Below are 18,569 nucleotides of genomic sequence, written 5' to 3' on the forward strand. Positions count from 1 at the left end.
CCTAGTGACGGAGATAAAGTTTAATTGCATGGCACTCCTGGGTCACACCTTTCAGCTCAGTACGACTGGCATCAGCTGGCAGGTTCCTGACATAAGTACCAAATCATCAGGTACGAGTATAATGCAAAAACAGGCTGGGGCATGCTGCTTTTTGGCAGAGACACCTTATATTCATATCAGGGCTTCCTGGCATTAATACTTAGATTTAGCTGTTCTGAGAAAGACTGCTTAAAAAATACCATTGTACCTCATGTACCCAGAGCATTGTAGCTGGATATCAGCAAAGTCATCTAAAGCAATGGTTCTGATTTATTAAAGTTCTCCAAGGCTGGGAAGGATACACTTTCATCAGTGAAGTTGGGTGATCAGCAAACCTGGAATGGATCTGGTCCAGGATCAAAAACATTCTAACAAATAGCAAATTACTTTTAGGCAATCCATTTCAGGTTTGCTGGATCACCCAGCTTCACTGTCATCGGTGTATCCTCTCTAGCCTTAGAGAGCTTTATTAAATCAGCCACAGTGAGTCTGAGTCTAACCAGATGCCAAGCAAAATTTTGTTATGTTAATATATGTGCTGCTTGCTCTTCTCCTTGCTTGAGGGGAAGCTGTACCTGACGACTTACAATGCAAGCATCTCCCTGCTTCTTCTTCTTCATCCATTCCTGCTTCTTTATCATTATCCCACCAGCCTGAAGGGGCAGCTGTGGAAGTAAGAAGGTAACCTCCACACACTCCATGCAGAACAAGAAATTGTAAATGAATAATGGTGAAAAGATCAGCTGCAGGGGGACTACATGCAAGGGTTAGTATTCAGTGAGTGTTTCTCAAGCAGGTTTCCTCCAAAGGTTGCTAGGGGTTCCTAGAGCAAATGGCAATTTGCACCTATCAGGTCAATTTAGGTGACACCAGTCATCTTTTTGGCGAAACAAATAACTCTGCACAAATCCTAGAAATGTCAGAAACCTCCAGTGACTCTGCGAATATGAGCAAAACTAAGGCAGGAAAATGCCAGAGCTGCTGTGAAAATATGCAGCATCAGTTTTTTGCCATTAAGGCCGTTGTGATTTGGGTGCTGATTGTGATCACAGACGGACGATATGGAGGATGATTTGTGAAATCTGTGGATGAGTTGATAAAAATAAATCATTTGAATATCTCTTCTAGAGAACCTATGCTGAGCTGGAGGGAACTCAGAAGTGATTACCTGATACAGGTGTTCCAGGTAAATATGAAATATGTTTGAGATAGAAGATGTAGCCCAGCCTCAGCTCTGTACTGGGTATTCATGTCCCATCACATTTGTATGGAGTGATTTAAAAAAATGATTTTGCAGCTAAATTGCTTATCTTGTAATTACAGAAATTCTATAAAACCTTTTATTTAACTGTACTGAGCGCTTGGGTACATTTGCTTGCAATTCAATGACTTTGTTTTCTGTTCTGAAATGTTTAACAAATACTTCCGTTCTAAACAAAGCTATCACTAACTCTAGTGTGTTGCAAAAATGAATATATTTTATTGGGAAACGACTTGAATTAATGCAAAATGCAGGGACATAATTCATTTTGCAGCTCATTCCAATGAATGAACTGCTGACTGCAGTGCTTTACAATGCAAATGGCAGTGTGGGTGTGTTTAAAAAATTGCACCACAATGCTATAAAGAATAAAGCCCTAACCTGGAGCTAACCCTAATGTTAACCCTAAACCTAAGACAACCTTAATCTTAAATGGGAACTAAACCCAGTCAATACTCACCAGTCCCTGTTCCATCATGGGTGCCGTCATCTCCCTTTCGTATCCTGATCCTCAGGTATCTTGGTTGGCTGGGCCAGAATGATGTAACGGCCACACAGGCACATGGAATTTATCCGGTCCTAATATCCACAAAAGGAATCCAGGATTGCTGGGTATTCCCTTGAAACAAATGTTAAGCTGCAAATGCATAGCCCAACAAACTTGACAGCTGGGCAGCGATCAGACAGGAAAGAATAGTTATTGCTAAATGAACATCGCTTATCTTTTTCTGCAATAAACATCTGATTGCAAATTTTCTTTCCTTTAGTTCCTCTTGAAAGCCTAATAGTTCCCAATTAATTTGCTGATATTTACCACAACTATGACCCATATGTTATTCCAAACCCCACTACTAACCCTACCAAAATTGACTATTTTACTGCAAGTTTAATTTTGGGTAAATCACCCGTTTTGCATGTCCAAATTTTTTCTGTGTTAGAAGAATAATATGTAAATTTCTAAATAAAAGTTTTCTTTCTTTGCAGATTATAGGCCTTTTAGTGATTCTTCTATCAATCCTTATGGTTGTATTTCTTGAATCGAAGGTCAATTCTCTTCTCTCATCATGTGGATGCGAATGTGATACAGAATCAGAGAGGATTAGGAAGATGAATGAAGACATTTTGCTTCAGATCACAGAGGACACCATTCAGGAAGAAGCCAGACAGAGGCAGAAGGAGTTTGTAGTGACTCTGCTTAGTAGGGAGGACTGGGGGTCTTATAATCCAGGACAACCCAATGCCCAGGAGGAACTGGATAAAATCACAGCCAAATGGAAAGAGGAAGTAAGGAAGCAATTGCAAGGTGCAAACACCATCATCATAAGCAAATCAACATAGCCCTCATCATACAATTCTCAAACTAAAACTGAAACTAAATGGAGGAGTAATTCAATTAGGAGGTATATTTACAAACAATTTGCATAGTGACTTGTTCAACAAAAGTGCTTATTTAATCATTCAGTGCAAACGGAGACATACAAAGTTCCTAAAAGTTAACTAGAGAAAGGCAATTGAATAGACATGGGCGAATGTAAAGATACAATAATTATATATGGGATGTTATAAACATTTTGTCCACCAGGCGGCACTGTGTTCATTTCAATTTATAATGAAGTAAATTTGTATTCAAGGTGCATAAATATGAACATAGCACCACCTAGTGGAAAAAGTGAGAATGACATCCACTATTCAACCAATGTATTTGTGCAGTTGTTGAAAAATAGACACATGACAATTAATAAATAGCTATAATTTTATAGCAAATCCTTAATAGATTAAGAAAAGGTGAGAAGGGTTAAACATGAATGTAATGGTTTTTAAGTGGCATTAAACCCTCCCTTGGCAAATTCTTTAATTCCTTGGATTTCATTTTTTTCAATCATAATTGCACAACTATTTCCAAGAACTAGCCCACTGCTTGCATATGAGGGAGGGCTCTTGAGATGAGTGATGAGGCAGAACACTTAGCTTTCTTTAGCCCCTTTCATTTGTTGGTTTTGGGTTGTTGCAATTATGGAGGCTCAGCATCACATGTGGCATTACATAGGGTCATCTGAATGCTATTCCAGCCTGCTAAGGATTTCCTACCATTCAAAAATGACAACAACCCATCAAGACATTTTGATATTTGCAAAACTCCTTCCAAGAACTAGAATGCCCGGATGTACGGCATCATTCTGACCTCACCCACTTTCGATGAGTGTCCTGAGCAGCCAACAGAGGTCCTTTTTGAACTCTAGCTCCAATGTGTAGGCACTGACTCACTCAGGAGGGTCTCTCTTCATTCCTGAGGGGGGAAGTTAGGTGAATCTGTTTTTTTTTTTTTTTTTGTAAAAGTAAAGTACAAATGGATATGAACTGGATAATATAAAGAAGAGCAGATCACTAGTAAGTGTAAAAAACTCAACTCAATAAAAAGTTATAAAGGTGGAGCTTAAAATATCCACACACACATGCACACACACAAGAAAGTACAACAATGCACAGGTCAGTACTGGGGCAATGTTGGTTACCCCATTGGTTTACAGAAAGTGGGCTGAATAATGTTGGATGTTAATCTACACAAAACTCCAGCCAGAACTGGAGGGTGACACAGAGCGAAGTTCTGAAACAAAAGTGGAAAAGAGGGGGTAAAGCTTTCAAAATTCTATATTGAAAACACCACTTGTGTTTCTTTACACAGTTTCCTCATTGCCAACCCTTTCTTACACTTCTCCACCCTGTTTATCTTTTATATTGTTGTTGAGTTTATTTGCTCTATTCACCACAATCACACATGAAAATGAAAGAAGACTATAACGGACAGAACACAGTCTGACACTTCTTCCTGCTCCTATGCTCAAATAATTTTCATAATTGGAATCCATTCCATTCCTCCTGATGGCATTAGATGGGAAAAGTAAAATGAAGAACCTTGCCTCCTTCATCAAAGAACACTTCAACATTGTTGGGAACTCCCTTCTTGCCATAGTCCTTCTGGGATTAGAAAAGCTCATGGACCTGGAATTTATATGCCCCAATGACAAACCCCTGGCAATCTGTTACAGTTTAGTGTTTATTTTTGTACCAACATTAATGGTTGGATTTGTAGCGTGGTATTTCAATCCTAAAAAGATGTGCTGCAAAACAGGGGAAAAAGAAAGCAACACTGATATCGTGATCACCAATGAGGATTATGACGGTGAACGGAATACCTATGCGATTAAGAATGAGAATTGCAGGCACTGCTTTGAAACTTTGCAGCATCATTTTTTTCCATTCAAGGCCGTTGTGATTTGGGGGCTGATTGTGATCACAGACGGTCGATACGGAGCTTGTTTTGTGAAGTCTGTGTATGATTTGACAGAAATAAATCATTCCAATATCTCTTCTGGAAAACCTGCTCTGACCTGGAGGGAACTCAGCAGTGATAACCTGATACAGGTGTTCCAGGTAAATTGATACAGGTGTTCCAGGTAAATTGATACAGGTGTTCCAGGTAGATACGAACGGGGCTTCCCTCTGCTCATGTGCAGGACGGAGGCTCGATAGGGGAGAGGGGGGGGTTTGCATGACTTGCAGAAGAAATATTTTGCTAAACACAGCTGAGGTTGTGGGTGATCTTAAGGGCTGAGCAGTTCTGCAACATTATGTAACTCTTTAATGACCAAGACAAACTCGGCAGTTGATTCTTTTTGCAAATTCTTGCTCCAGAAGTTAATGAATGTCTAGCCTCCATAAAGTTTTTTTTGTTGTTGCTTTGTTTGTGATTACCTCACAGTGAGGATTTTATACAGTAACTGACTCCACACTGCCTAATACTATGTTGAGACAAACATCTGTCCTAATTGCATTTATTAAAATATTGTACAAATTCAACTTAAGAACAAACATACAGTCCCTATCTCGTATGTAACACGGGGTCTACCTGCATACAATTTTATTTCCTAGTAGAAGTATAGGATTGTTATGTCATGGATATAATTTATAATATAACACAAAGACTTGCAAGTAAAATTTAAAGATTATACTATTTATTATTAAAGACAGATAGATAAAACAATGCAGTAACAATGAGTTAGTTAGATATAAAAAAAATACTTAGCTGCGGAAGTGAGTTGCATTCATCCAAGGAGTCCCCCAAATTAATGGATTGGCAGGTGATCAAAAAACTTGTTGGATGCATTTAGTTCTGGTCAAGAATACTTAATTAGGTGTGGTATTGTGTTTGAAAATATCCAGGAAACTGAGACAATGGCCAGTGTTTGACCAGTACTTGACCAATGATCATCCCTTAAACCAGTATTTTACCCTATAAGGGTGCCAGGTAAAGCATGAGCTGCATTCCTTTAGAATGACCTCATATAAGGTATACATATAACAGTATTTAATGGTAAAGCATTATTGTTGGTGAGACATTGATAATAAATAAAATTGTGCTAACCAGACAAAGGTGTAATTTTCTTAATTTTTTGCTCTTTTTCAGATTATTGGCCTTTTACTGATCTTTCTGATTATCATTGTGACCGTATGCTTTGAATCGAAGGTCATTTCCCTTCTCTCATCATGGGGGTGCAAATGGGATTCAGAAGCAGAGAAGATTAGAAAGATGAACGAAGACATTTTGCTTCAGATCACTGAGGACACCATACAGGAAGAAGCCAGACAGAGGCAGAAGGAGTTTGTAGTGACTCTGCTTAGCAGGGAGGACTGGGGGTCTTATAATCCGGGACTGCCCAATGCCCAGGAGGAACTGGACAAAATCACAGCCAAATGGAAAGAAGAACTGAGGAAGCATCACCACTAACATAATGAAATCTACATAACCTTTTGACATAAGATTCTCTGGAAAGCAGGACCTTAGAAACTGGGTGAAAGATAAGGGAGTAGATTTATAAGCAATTTGCATAGTTCTTCAACAATAGTGCTTGTTTTATCATTCTGCAATTGTGTGAAATGACAGCAAAAATAAACCGACTAGTAAATGTACCCAATGTCAGTTTAAAATTCTTTGTGACTACAGAAGCAGGATCTCTTATTTTCTGGCTTTTATCTGTTACTTATTACATGATACATGTAAGTAACACAAAGCACAGGGGTCAGAAGTGGGTAATGCAGAGTGCAGGGGTCAGATGTATATAATGCCCAATGCAGGGGCCAGAAGTAAGTATTGCAAAGTTGAGGGGTTTAGAATTAAGTAACAGAAAGCCTAAAGGATTGGAGTAAGTAATGCAGAGCACAGGAGTCAGAAGTACGTAGAATGCGGGGGTCAGGAGTAGGTGATGGAAAGTACTATTGGCCTGCACCTCCCATCCACTATACCAGCCCTATCAGCCCCCACCTTTCTTCTACTGTAATAGACTATGTACTTTACATATTTTCCTGAGGAATCAATATAACACAGCTGTGAAACGCATTGAAAAAGCCCTGGCCCACCATTTGAAAAACTTAGGAAGATTTATTTTTGGTCTCCTATATATACTCCTTTATACCCTATTTACATACCCTATATATCTTCATTATCGATGTCTGGGGCAGGCAATGTTTCTTAGAAATGTAAGAGGGATTTGCCTGAGGAAAATATTTTTTCATGATTACTGACTGAGCATACTAACTGCTTTAAGAGATCTATTCATCAACCCACACCTTCCCTCTACTATAAGTGATCCATCGGCCCCAAACCTTCCTTCTACTTTAAGAGATCCATCAACCCAAACCTCCTCCCTACTATAAGTGATCTATAGGCCCCACACCCCCCGCCTATTAAAGGAGATCCTCCCCCCCACACCTTCCACCTGCTAAAAGATGTCCATTGTCACCACACCTTCCTCCTATTATTACAGATCAATTGGCCCCACAACCTTCTCCTACTATAAGAGATCCATCAGCCCCACTCCTTCCCAAAGATATAAAAGATCCTTTTTTTTTATTTATATATTTTCCAGAGATTAAATCTCATAGGGGTTCTGGCCTTCCCCAAGCCATCTAAAACGTAGATAAAAGTTTTGGCTGCACTTTACACTTTTTTAACAATACAGGAACACGTGTGACACATAGGGGTAAAGGGTTTAGGATTGGATAAAATTCAAAGCATATGTAAACAGAAATTAAAAGTAATACAATGCGCATTATTGGTTCGTAATTGTGGTGGCTGCATTAGTTTTAGACTTTTTTTTAACTTTTTTTTCACCTGGGGACTTTTCCAGTAATACCCTCTTCTTGGGTCACAAAGGTTTTCTATCAACAGGTATTTTGACACCAATCAAGTTTTCATGATATGTTGTATGTATATGTTGTATATGATGTGCTGTAATCTGCGAACATGCCGTACATTTGCATTTCTTTAGTAAATCAACCCCATTGTTTCCAGTAACCCGAGACCACAGTTTCCCTATTCTTATACAGAAACTTGATTCAGAGATAACACATAATTAAACTTATATGTAATGTTTCTCTTTCATATCGGCTGAGAGAGGTTTCATAAGCCAAAGAAATCCACTCCCCTGTCCCATTGTATAAAAAATCCCCCTTTATTCTGATTTTGGTATTTTATGAATAAATATGAAGAACAAATGTGGTTCCCACTTGGTGTAAAAATCACATATGCGACATCCCCATAATCTAGTTTATCAAATGAATCTTATTGTGCAACTTATAATCAAATATATCATGCTCATGATTGTCTTTTTGTAAATTGACCAATGATCCTTCAAATAATCAAAATAAAAAATAAATAATTACTTGAAAGGGGAATCTAATCAACTGATCAATATCACTATATATGTCCTAATATTTTTATTTATTTATTTTTTTTTTCTTTTGATTAATTCATGGATCATTTGTCAGTTTTAGAAAAAACAATAATGAGCATGATATATTTGATTATAAGTTGCACAATAAGATTCATTTGATAAATGGATAATGAACACAATAAATTACCTAAAGAAACGCGAGAGGACATAAATTAAACACAATAAATACGTTTATTAAGATACAATCAGTTACCATTAATATGATATAAATTAATTTGCAGGCGATAGAAGCTGTTATACTGTTATTCAGAGGTCTTCACAAAAACCACCTATCACAAGAAAGATTGAAACACATGTACATTTGCTTTATTTAAAGGATATAAAGAAATTGATATATCCACTACAGTATGTCCTTCTGATGACGCTCTTTTGGTGAAACACGTCAAGGACGGTAGAATGGAAATTGTTATGATTGACAAATGATATTTATGTACTCCAACCAAGGAAATATGGATATGTTTTCATGTATTGTATTGTTACCTTTTAGCAAAATCCTTTCATACAAAACACAATAAAAACGTATAAAGATATTATATTTTAAACAAAAACAATAGTTTCTTTTTTATATAGGCACCCAAAAAATCCTACTCCTAATGTTCCTTTAGATATGCTAAGAAGTCAGGGATGTGGTGCTACCAATCCCAAGTTTAACTCTGGATCTCAACAAGAAAGCCAAATGCTGACAGTGAATGAATGGAGTGCACTTAAATGGTCATAAAATTTGTGAAGGCTGTAGTTTTTGCAGCACACAAAACACATTAATGTATTGGACATTGGATTGAGCTGCAGTGTATTGCACCACACAAGCATTGTGGAGGTGCATTGGCACATCATTAAAAACGAATGGCACTGCAGAACACCAATATTCATCATTGCAAATTACCACATTGCAGGGTTTTGGCATTTTCTGTTTGTGAGATTCCCCATAACATAGTTATCAATGCATTCATATAAATAGGATTTTAATGTACATGCAATGTGTATGTAAAACAAGCAATGGACAATGAGCTTTGCTTATTTCCTGTTCCTGGTCTGTGAATTTCCCATTATAAGTGGTTTATCATATCAGTGCAAACTCATATACTTTCTGATCCTGCAAGAAATCTTTCAGATTGATATCTCTATGTGACCTTTGGTCAGGCTGATTCCTCTATGATATCATAAAAGGGTTTGTTCTGTACGTCTTGTTGATGCTGCTCCCCTATGGAGACGTTCAAATTAGCTAAATACATTATAGCAGCAGCCAAACAAAATGCTTGCAAACCCCCACAATCTGTATGATCACCTTATACCATAACTATGATCTGTCAATCCTTTTATGATGTATTTTTTACCCAGTGCCTTTAAATTCTCAAGCAGTGTTAATGAAATGATCAGACTTCATCATACATGTCATGATTTTCCCATTGTGTTCTGTTCACATTATGATTATTGCAGAACAGTTTGTGTAGAAATAGTCACACCTTTATTGTCTGGGCTTTTTTGCTTTCACATTGCCTTTAGCAAGCACATCATGCAGAAAAGTCATGACAGCTGCTGGGTTCCATCAACTTGGACATTAGATTTAGATCCATAGCATACAATAGTGCTGACATTGGTTCTCCTTCTAATATGGCCTTGGGAAAGGAATTCAGTTGTCTTGCTTTTTCGTATTTCCATATTCTGGTGACCCATTCCTGACATTCCAGGCTCTGGTACTTCTGCTACTGGAGGAGCTCATGGAAAGTCATTTTCACTGTCCCAAAGACCACACACTGAAAATCATCTATGGTGCAGTGTTTACCTGTATGCCAATTGTGATTCTTCGTTATTTGGCTGTAAGTTTTCATTCACAAGGTGTTGTTCAAATAACAAATTTAATAATACAGAGACATGTAACTGTATAAATTGTGCCATGCGCAGTCTTGGATGTGAAGAAGAAGGTGACTGCAGTCAGTGGTGCAGAAATAAAATATACACCCTGCCGCAAATCTGTACAGCTCCCTTCTTGGATTTATATTAGTGGACGGAAGATACATTGAATGCTTCACTACAGTTCAAGTGATCAAGCCGATAACCCAGGTGCGTTTTATTAATTCAGTCATTCATTGATCAATGTATATTGATAAATAGAAAATACAATTGCCTCACAGAATCATGCCGGAATTTTTTCCCCCTGTTGGAGCAAATTGTACCAGAGTTCTTTTTTGGCCTTCCCTTGGATCAACTATGTCCATAGGATTTTATATCTGGGAAATGTTTATTTCCCTAGTGGTTGAACTTTATGGATTTATGTCTTTTTTCAACCTGAGTAACTATGTAACTATATTTCATAGAATTCCGGTGCCACATCCACATCAAACCTTATAGATTGTTTCTTTCTAAATTTCAGAAATTGATTTTATTGGCATTTCATAAATGTATCTTTTAGACATGAATTAGACTTGCCTGTGTTTTTGTGGTTGTTGCACTTTCATTCTGCTGTTCAAGCTGCAACTGTCTAAAACAAATTGTTACATCCTGTTATCGCACAAAGTATCGCAACTATCTGGTAAATGCAGTAGAAGCTGAGGTAAGAAGGGAGGCAAAAAGCAAAGAGGAGGCATGTTGGAAATCATTGTATATGAAGCCAAAAAACATGCAGAAAGGACAATCATAATATGATTATACAAAATAAAGGAGGAGGAGGAAGAGAAGTAAATGCCCCCGAATCAAACAAAAAAATCCAGGAGGAAGGAAGAAGGTAATTAAAGCGAGTGAAGAATCAATTGTACAAAATGCTACAGAAGCTACGCCACTGTCAAGAAAGAATTCACAATGTCTGTATATTCTTAATAGAATCTTGGTGTGTATTGATAATCATTTCCATACCTCTGCAGTTCTTCAAGGTGACACCTTGCCCATGTACAGAAACTTCCTGTAATAAGGACCGGTCACTGCTGCTCTTTCTTCTATTGGGGGCCGACTGATCTTATATCCCTCTCCTGTAGTTTTCTGCAGAGCTTCTGGGACATTTCCTCAGTTCCATGTGCCATATTGGTTGTGCCTTAAACCGGGGTCCCATGTAACGGATCCCCTGCATCACGTTTTACCAGTTTGCTAATGTTTAACTTTTTTTCAAAGCTTTGTCATTTCTTTTTTTCTTTGAATTACACCTTTTTCCATTATATACACACACGTCCATAATAGATCCATCTGTGTTCATTTTAACACTACAGACATGTCTTTGTTGGTCAGAGGCAATGGGCTTTCTAGAAATGTATTACCAAACCAGATTTAATTTTTAGGACTTTAAAGGCACAATGTGTAAATTGAATCACACATTTTTAAGTTAAAATATGATTTATTAAATTATGAAAACATCAAAAATTATGACAACATAAATTATGACAATCTCAAACAATGTTAAACAAGTTTCGCAACATATTCTTCCTCAGGACTGATGAAACTGGTAAAACTGGAACCATATTTTGTAAGTGTTAAAACCAACAGAAAGAGCCACAACTACCATCAGGATCATTCAAGATGACAAATTCGAAGGGGGAGCAGATCAGGAGGTGCCAATATCCATTATCATCACAACATCTATGTTTGTTTTAGAGACCCCAACACACCCCTGTGGAAGCCTCAGCAGGAGATGAGCTGATGAATATCAATGTTAAATAAAAAACAAAAACAAAAAGCAAAATATTTAACAAATCAACTAAATATTTGCAATAAAAGATTTCACTTTTCTATTGTGAATTTATTTAACCTGAAGCTCCTAGATCTCAAATATTTTTCCTTCACATGCTTTATTGTCATTATGACATCCTTGTTTCTCAATGTGTATACCAGGGGGTTTAAAAGTGGGACCAGTGCCGTATACAGCAAGGAGATCAACTTCTCCTGTTCCTGTGAATGTTCAGACTTTGGTATCGTATAGGTAGCAAGCGCTCCACCATAAAATAATAATACAACGGTGAGATGGGAGGAACAGCTTGAGAATGCTTTGATTCTTCCTCCTGAGCTACGTATCTTTGCAATGGTGTGGATAATGCATATATATGAAGTCAAAATCAATCTAAAAGGTACAAATCCCATTACAGCAACTATTACAGACATGTAGGTTTGGATGATTGTGGTGTCACTGCTGGCCAGTTTTATCATGATCTTCAAATCACAATAAAAATGATTAATATCGTTGGAGTTGCAGAACTCGGCATGAGACAATATCAGAGATTGGGTCAGAGCATTTAGCAGCCCTACAAACCATGAAACTGCAGCAAGAAGAATGCAAATGAGTTTCTTCATGATGATTGCATAATGTAAAGGAATACAAACAGCAATATATCGGTCATAAGCCATCGATGTCAGTAACAAAAATTCGGTTCCAACACAAAACACCAAAATGAACAATTGTGATATGCATACTTGGAAGGTGATTCTGTCATCGCCGGATTTGGTGATAGCTAAAAGTTTAGGCAGAGTGTCTGATACATAAATGATGTCTTGGATAGAGAGGTTACACAGGAAAAAATACATGGGGGTGTGAAACTGAGAAATCAGACAGATAAGACTGATGATGAAAACATTTCCCAGTACAGTTATTGAATATATCAGAAAGATAAGTGTGAAAATCATTGGCTTAGAATGTGCAGGCATGAGGAATGAGTGGAGGTGAAATATTTTGTCTGCTGTACAATTATTAAAATTTAAATTCATTGTTTCTGAAAAAAATCAAGCATTGCATATAGTATAAATAGAAATGACATATACTCTTGTTCTTTCTCCTTAACATTCATTTAAAATATTTTATATTAAAGCCCATGGATACATGATGAATGAAAAAGTTAGGTTTGCTGTCAGTTTGCTAACTCTTGTCAATTTGCAGTTAATTTATGTCAGTGGAGAAGCTGGACTCCATATGGAAAATGTACTGATATATTAGAAATAAACCTACAAATGGCAGAGAGGGATATTTTGTATATTACAAATACACAAATCTGTTAAATGCTTGAAGAAGGCCCCGGGACAGTATGCAAACAGTATGATTTTGATTGATGAAGTCATTGGGCACCAGAATTTGGCTTTGAATTTTTTGGTTTCTTAACTCTTTTTTTACTTTTCTACTCGAATAAACAGAAAAAAATAGAAAGTCAAAGATAATACTATTGAAACAGCAACAAAAAAAGAAAGTGAAAATAAAATACAAGTTTAAGCAGATTGAAAGAACTGGAATCATGTTATTTCGTTCCGGAGTTTGTAATATTGTTTATATTTTGTATTCTGTATACCATTTACAAATCTCTTATAATGTAAAAATGTTATTTGTATATTTTTCCAATAAAAACATATTGAACCATAAAAGAACTGGCATCCCATCACAGTGCCCTTTGGTATTAAAAATTTGTATCAATATATGCCAATATATTACCATATACCAATATATTAACATTTGCTCTTCATTAGTTACCCAATCATTCTCTTACAGTGTTGCAATTTACCAATCCTTAGAAATCGGGGGTAAATTAGCTTTCTTTCTTTCTTTAATTGGTGATCCTGTCACTTTTTCTGTCTTAGTATAATAGCACTTACAAATAGCAATGTTACGTTTTTAATATTTTTCTTTTGAAAGATTTTTTTTACTTTAAAACAAATATAGAATCTGCAAAAATATAAGTTCCATGTAGGAATGTTTTATATGACTGATTGGCTTCAGCCAGATCCTTTTTTTCTTTCTTCATTTGCTGTAATAAAAAATAAAAGGACACAGTTTATAAAATATGTCCGACTTACCTAAAGTGGGTTGGAATCTTCACATATTAAAATACAAAAAATGATGCATGCACAGATTGCAATTACAGAAAATATCCCCTTCAAATGTACAGTCATATGAAATACATAGACAATCGGTGTAAATGTTTAACCATTTATTGTGTGAAGATTGTGAACTCCGTCAGAAAATGATACTCAGTGTTACCTAATCTTAAATTTTTCCAGTATAGCAAGTAGGTCGTAAGTAATATCCAAGTAATAAGTGATCACCATGTGTAACATAGAAACAGATTTCAAGTTTTGTATAGACTTGAAATTCAATATAAGAATTATTAACAATTGCCATTACTATGTATGCAAAAACTCTTATCTGCCCAGAGGTCTCTCTTCCTTATTATTTACTCTGAGTAAGTGAGACTCCTACTGTAAATATTTTGCAGCAAATCTTAGTTTGGGTAAGAGAACAATTGAACAGTTCCAGTATATAAATATTTGTTGGCACCTTAGAGGGAGAACCCTGGGAGATTTGTTAGATCAAACTGTTAGAGTGGAGAATAATATACCCAGATAATGTTAATTTTACATTACAGTAAATATGTGGTGACTGTTACTGCTGTGTATAAATATATATATACATACAGGCTGACAATCAAAAATCTGGATTTTCGAAAATTCCAGTTTTTTTTATACTTACCTTCACACACAGTCCAGACTTCCTCTCCCAGCACCGTGGACATCTGGCACAGTTCCAGGTAGCAGGCAGCAGGGACCTCTCAACGTGTATTTAGTGTAGCAAGCAAGACCTAACACCTGTTTCTGCAGAACAGCACCATCAAAACATTAGTGGCTAAACAGTGTACTACAGTCCCTGTATTGAAAATGCGATCCGAAATTCATGCTGCGAAACTGAAAGAACCGGATTATCGATGGTCGGATTTTTGATTGTCAATCTGTATATATATCTTTATTTATTTACTCTTTATAGCATATTATTTTTCATGTCTGTTATAAACAAATAATAATTATTCATAATGTAAATAAAACTAGTGTTGCTGTTCTGATTCAAGACAGCTATGAATTTAGCCCAAACATTGTATATTTGGTCAGGCTATACCCAAACAATGCCAGTAGTCGGTCTAAAAATGTAATTTTAAATGAAGGCAATCCCATAGGGCCCTAGTGATCAATGAAATACTTGGGAGAAGCAGTGGACACTGCATAACATACTAGGTTTTGCAAGGCTTGCAGTGTCCTATGGGTTACCCAATCACAAGATGTATACCCCACCCAGGACCTTTTCTTTTTTTGTCTTCTGTAAGATGTGTTTCGATCTGCAATCTCCCTTGATGAAGCCCTACAGGACTGAGACATAACAGTTAGCTTTTCTGTAAGCAAAATGCAGACTTTTGCAATTCTCTGTTTGTATGAATAAATTGAATACATTTATGCTATTCTGCCAGAACCCCTCTTTTTTATTCATACTCTCCCAGAATTATCTGGATTGGGTAACAGAACTTTAAAATATAATATTATTAGTTTATTGGCTATTGGTCATCCATATGTTATTATAACGACATTCCAATACAATCTCTAAGCATTAGAGATTCTCTAGGCATTAGGTATCCAATTGTTCTCTTACAGCATTCCAAAACCTAAAACCTATTTTTTATCTTGTGATTCTGCCAATATAATACTTCACGCCCTAAAGTGACAAAACTCAGTCATTCTCCATACTGTATCTATGACGGAGCAGATTTTTCACCCTTGGCTGTCCTCCTGATTTGGACTGCAAAAACGCTTCCCCCACAATTTATCTGGGTCCCGTAATTCATTATTCCCAGAACAGAACAGGAAAGACCCAGGAAAGATTTCAGTTCAGAGAAACCTATGAAGACATTTGTTTTATAAGAGTATCAAGACTTTTTTTTCCTAAAGAAAAGTCTGAAAAAAGACTAAAAAAAAATAATCCAACCAACACATATCAGAACTGCTCAATATATAATATTGTACAGGTAGTCCCCGAGTTAAGGACATCCGACATACGGACGACTCCTAGATTCGAACAGGGTTTCCCTGCTTTCTCCTGTGCAGGATGGAGGCTTGATGGGGGGGAGGCGGTTTGCATGATTTGCAGAAGAAATCTTTTGCTAATCACAGCTGAGGTAGTGGGTGGTCTTAAGAGCTGAGCTGATCTGTAACATCATGTAACAGCTCGCTCCAGAAGTTAATGAGTCAAGCATCCATGAATTTATGTTTTTTGTATTTGCTTTGTTTGTGGTAAACTCACAGTGAGGATTTTTTACAGTAACTGACAAACATCTGTCCTAATTGCATTTATTAAAATAATGTGCCTGTTCCGACTTACATACAAATCCAATTTAGGAACAAATCTACATTCCCTATCTCTTATGTAACCCGAGGACTACCTGGACAAAAAGCATATATGCCTGCCACCTAAATTAATAAGATCATCATAGTAGTCCCTGGTGGCAGTTGACCTATTTAACGTTGGGAACATTTATTTATTGAACATATAATCACAAATGTACAGTTACAAATTCTATGGCAGTTATAAAGTAACTTTTTATTTCCTTTTAAAATCTGATGACACCCATTGTTTAATGAGACCTAAGAAACTAATTTCCAACCCTTCCAAGCTCCCAATGTCTTCTATTCTTTCCCGCAGTTTTCTTAGCTCTGGTAAAGGGGGCTGTTTTAACCCCCAAAATGTGTTGGCTGTTTCAACCCACATTACCAATGCAATAAACTTTTTCTTGACTTTACAACCATTAGTGTGGAATTCTCACCTCTTCATTAAATTCAAACAATTTTTTAAAATGTATTTTTATTCCAGGATGTACCAAACAGTACAAACAGAAAATACTAAAAATAAGGTTACAAACCTTCAAAGATCATAAACATCAGTAAAAGCATAGGGTACCTGTTAACACTAGCACAACAACTCACAACAACTCACAACAAAGCAGAGAGACAATATCAAGCAGAATAAAACAAAAACATTAGGGAGCAGTCATAGGTATTAGGGCCAATTGTGATTTCAGACACTTTTTATTGTATTTTGTAACGCAGCACATACACAAAACATGCATGAATGGGAAACAATGAGTAAGAACTAAGAGATTGGGGAAGTAAAACAAAATAGAAGCATTTAAAAACCAAGTAACAGAACAACACAATCCAGCATACACTGATAATGATGGTCACAGAAGAAAATGACCCTATGATGCTGAATGAAAATCCTGAAGCAATGAACCAAAATGAAATCTTCTAGCAAACATTGAACATAAAAACACAAATGGTATAATAATTGAATTTAGGCAGAAATAAATGAATGACAATGGTTAAGGAAAGAAAAAAGAGTGATATGCAAAAAAGAGATATGGGACATAAGAATACTTCTCAAAATGTATTCCTCTTATATGTAAAAAGGAGTAAATCACTAATAAAATGAATTCAAGGGTTCCAAGTATTGTAGAAAATTATCAATTTATTGTTACATGCCAATTCGTCTTTCGTCATAATCCAAGTTGGTAATTATAGAAGGGGCTCTCTGAAGACCTGAAAATTATTTGAAGGGTTCCCCCATGATCAAAAGGTCTAGTACCACTAGATTATTTTATAGATACTTATGCAAAATCTGTCAAAATGGTTCTTTATATATATTCTACATCTTGTCATGATAAAAATTCTAACCAACTAAACATTCAATTTATATTATATCTGATAAACAATTAAGATGGGCAAAAATAAATTTTACACATACAGTAATAATCCACATACCATTTTAGCAAACAAATTGAGACACCCCGACAGACCTTTTACAAGCAATCCAGCGCACATCTTACAGGAGTTTTGTGACAGGTTACAGTTCATATATCAAGCACCGCACCCCTTTGAGAGGACTGCTATGGACCAGTTCTTCTCTACAGTTTTTTTACCGGTGTTGCCTACCGCATTGAAAGAGAGCTTTGAGCCTCCAATTAGGAACTGTTGCAAGAGACTTAAGCCAAATAAACACCCGAGGCCTGATGGCTTTACTGCATTACTATTACAAAATGTTTGCAGAAGAGCTGGTTCCATATCTGATGCAAGTCTTCAATGACGTGGGAGGTGGTTTGGGAACTAACATGTTGGAAGTGGCTTTCTGCATGATACTAAAAGCTGATACTGACACCACAACCTGGACTAATTTTAGGCCCATTTCTTTGCTCAATCTTGATGCAAAACTATTGGCAACCGTACTGGCATCTTGGCTGAATCAGGGAATTAATTTACTAATCTCGGCTGATGAAACCGGTTTTATCAAGCGGGAGACAACATACGTAGAGTGATGCACCTTAGATACTTTGCTCACAAAACCAATATACGCCAGCATTTTTCTTGAGCCTAGATATCAAAAAGGCCTTTGACTCAGTACTCTGGCCGTTTTTAATGCATCTCCTGGAGCGATGGGGTTTTGAACCCCACTTTTGTGCTTGGGTTTCCTCACTACGTATTCCCTAGAGCATATATTGAGTATATGGGCTTTCGCTCCCCCTATTTTCCTATAGGCAGTGGGGCACTAGACAGGGTTGCCCGCTTTCACCGCTGCTATTTGCTCTGACTATGGAGCCAATGGTGATAGCCATGCGGAATCATGCAGATATAAGTGGAATAAAAGCGCGAGACTATCACCATATATGTAGTCTTTTTGTGGGCAGTCTTACTGTGTATGTCTAACC

General features: G+C 36.7%; 2 protein-coding genes across 2 annotated transcripts; one reads left to right on the plus strand and one right to left on the minus strand.

The window, feature by feature from the left end:
* The first annotated feature begins 4,052 nt into the window (after positions 1 to 4,052).
* On the plus strand, positions 4,053 to 6,625 carry LOC140336234 (uncharacterized). The gene is made up of 2 exons (XM_072419229.1): positions 4,053 to 4,732; positions 5,766 to 6,625. The coding sequence occupies exons 1-2, from the start codon at positions 4,181 to 4,183 to the stop codon at positions 6,084 to 6,086; spliced, it is 873 nt and encodes a 290-aa protein (XP_072275330.1). The 5' UTR covers positions 4,053 to 4,180; the 3' UTR covers positions 6,087 to 6,625.
* A 4,902-nt stretch (positions 6,626 to 11,527) lies between these two features.
* On the minus strand, positions 11,528 to 12,714 carry LOC140337441 (olfactory receptor 2T11-like). Its single transcript, XM_072421190.1, has one exon. It carries the CDS (start codon positions 12,712 to 12,714, stop codon positions 11,797 to 11,799), a length of 918 nt encoding a protein of 305 aa, XP_072277291.1. The 3' UTR covers positions 11,528 to 11,796.
* Positions 12,715 to 18,569: the final 5,855 nt, after the last annotated feature.

This window comes from Pyxicephalus adspersus, chromosome 8, assembly GCF_032062135.1.
Source record: "Pyxicephalus adspersus chromosome 8, UCB_Pads_2.0, whole genome shotgun sequence".
NCBI classification, from domain to species: Eukaryota; Metazoa; Chordata; class Amphibia; order Anura; family Pyxicephalidae; genus Pyxicephalus; species Pyxicephalus adspersus.

Excerpts from the sequence above, each read along its gene's own strand:
- LOC140336234 (XM_072419229.1), top strand. The coding sequence starts at position 4,181 with ATGGCATTAGATGGGAAAAGTAAAATGAAGAACCTTGCCTCCTTCATC. Across the intron at positions 4,733-5,765 it reads ACCTGATACAGGTGTTCCAG|ATTATTGGCCTTTTACTGAT; the intron begins GTAAATTGATAC and ends GCTCTTTTTCAG.
- LOC140337441 (XM_072421190.1), bottom strand. The coding sequence starts at position 12,714 with ATGCCTGCACATTCTAAGCCAATGATTTTCACACTTATCTTTCTGATA.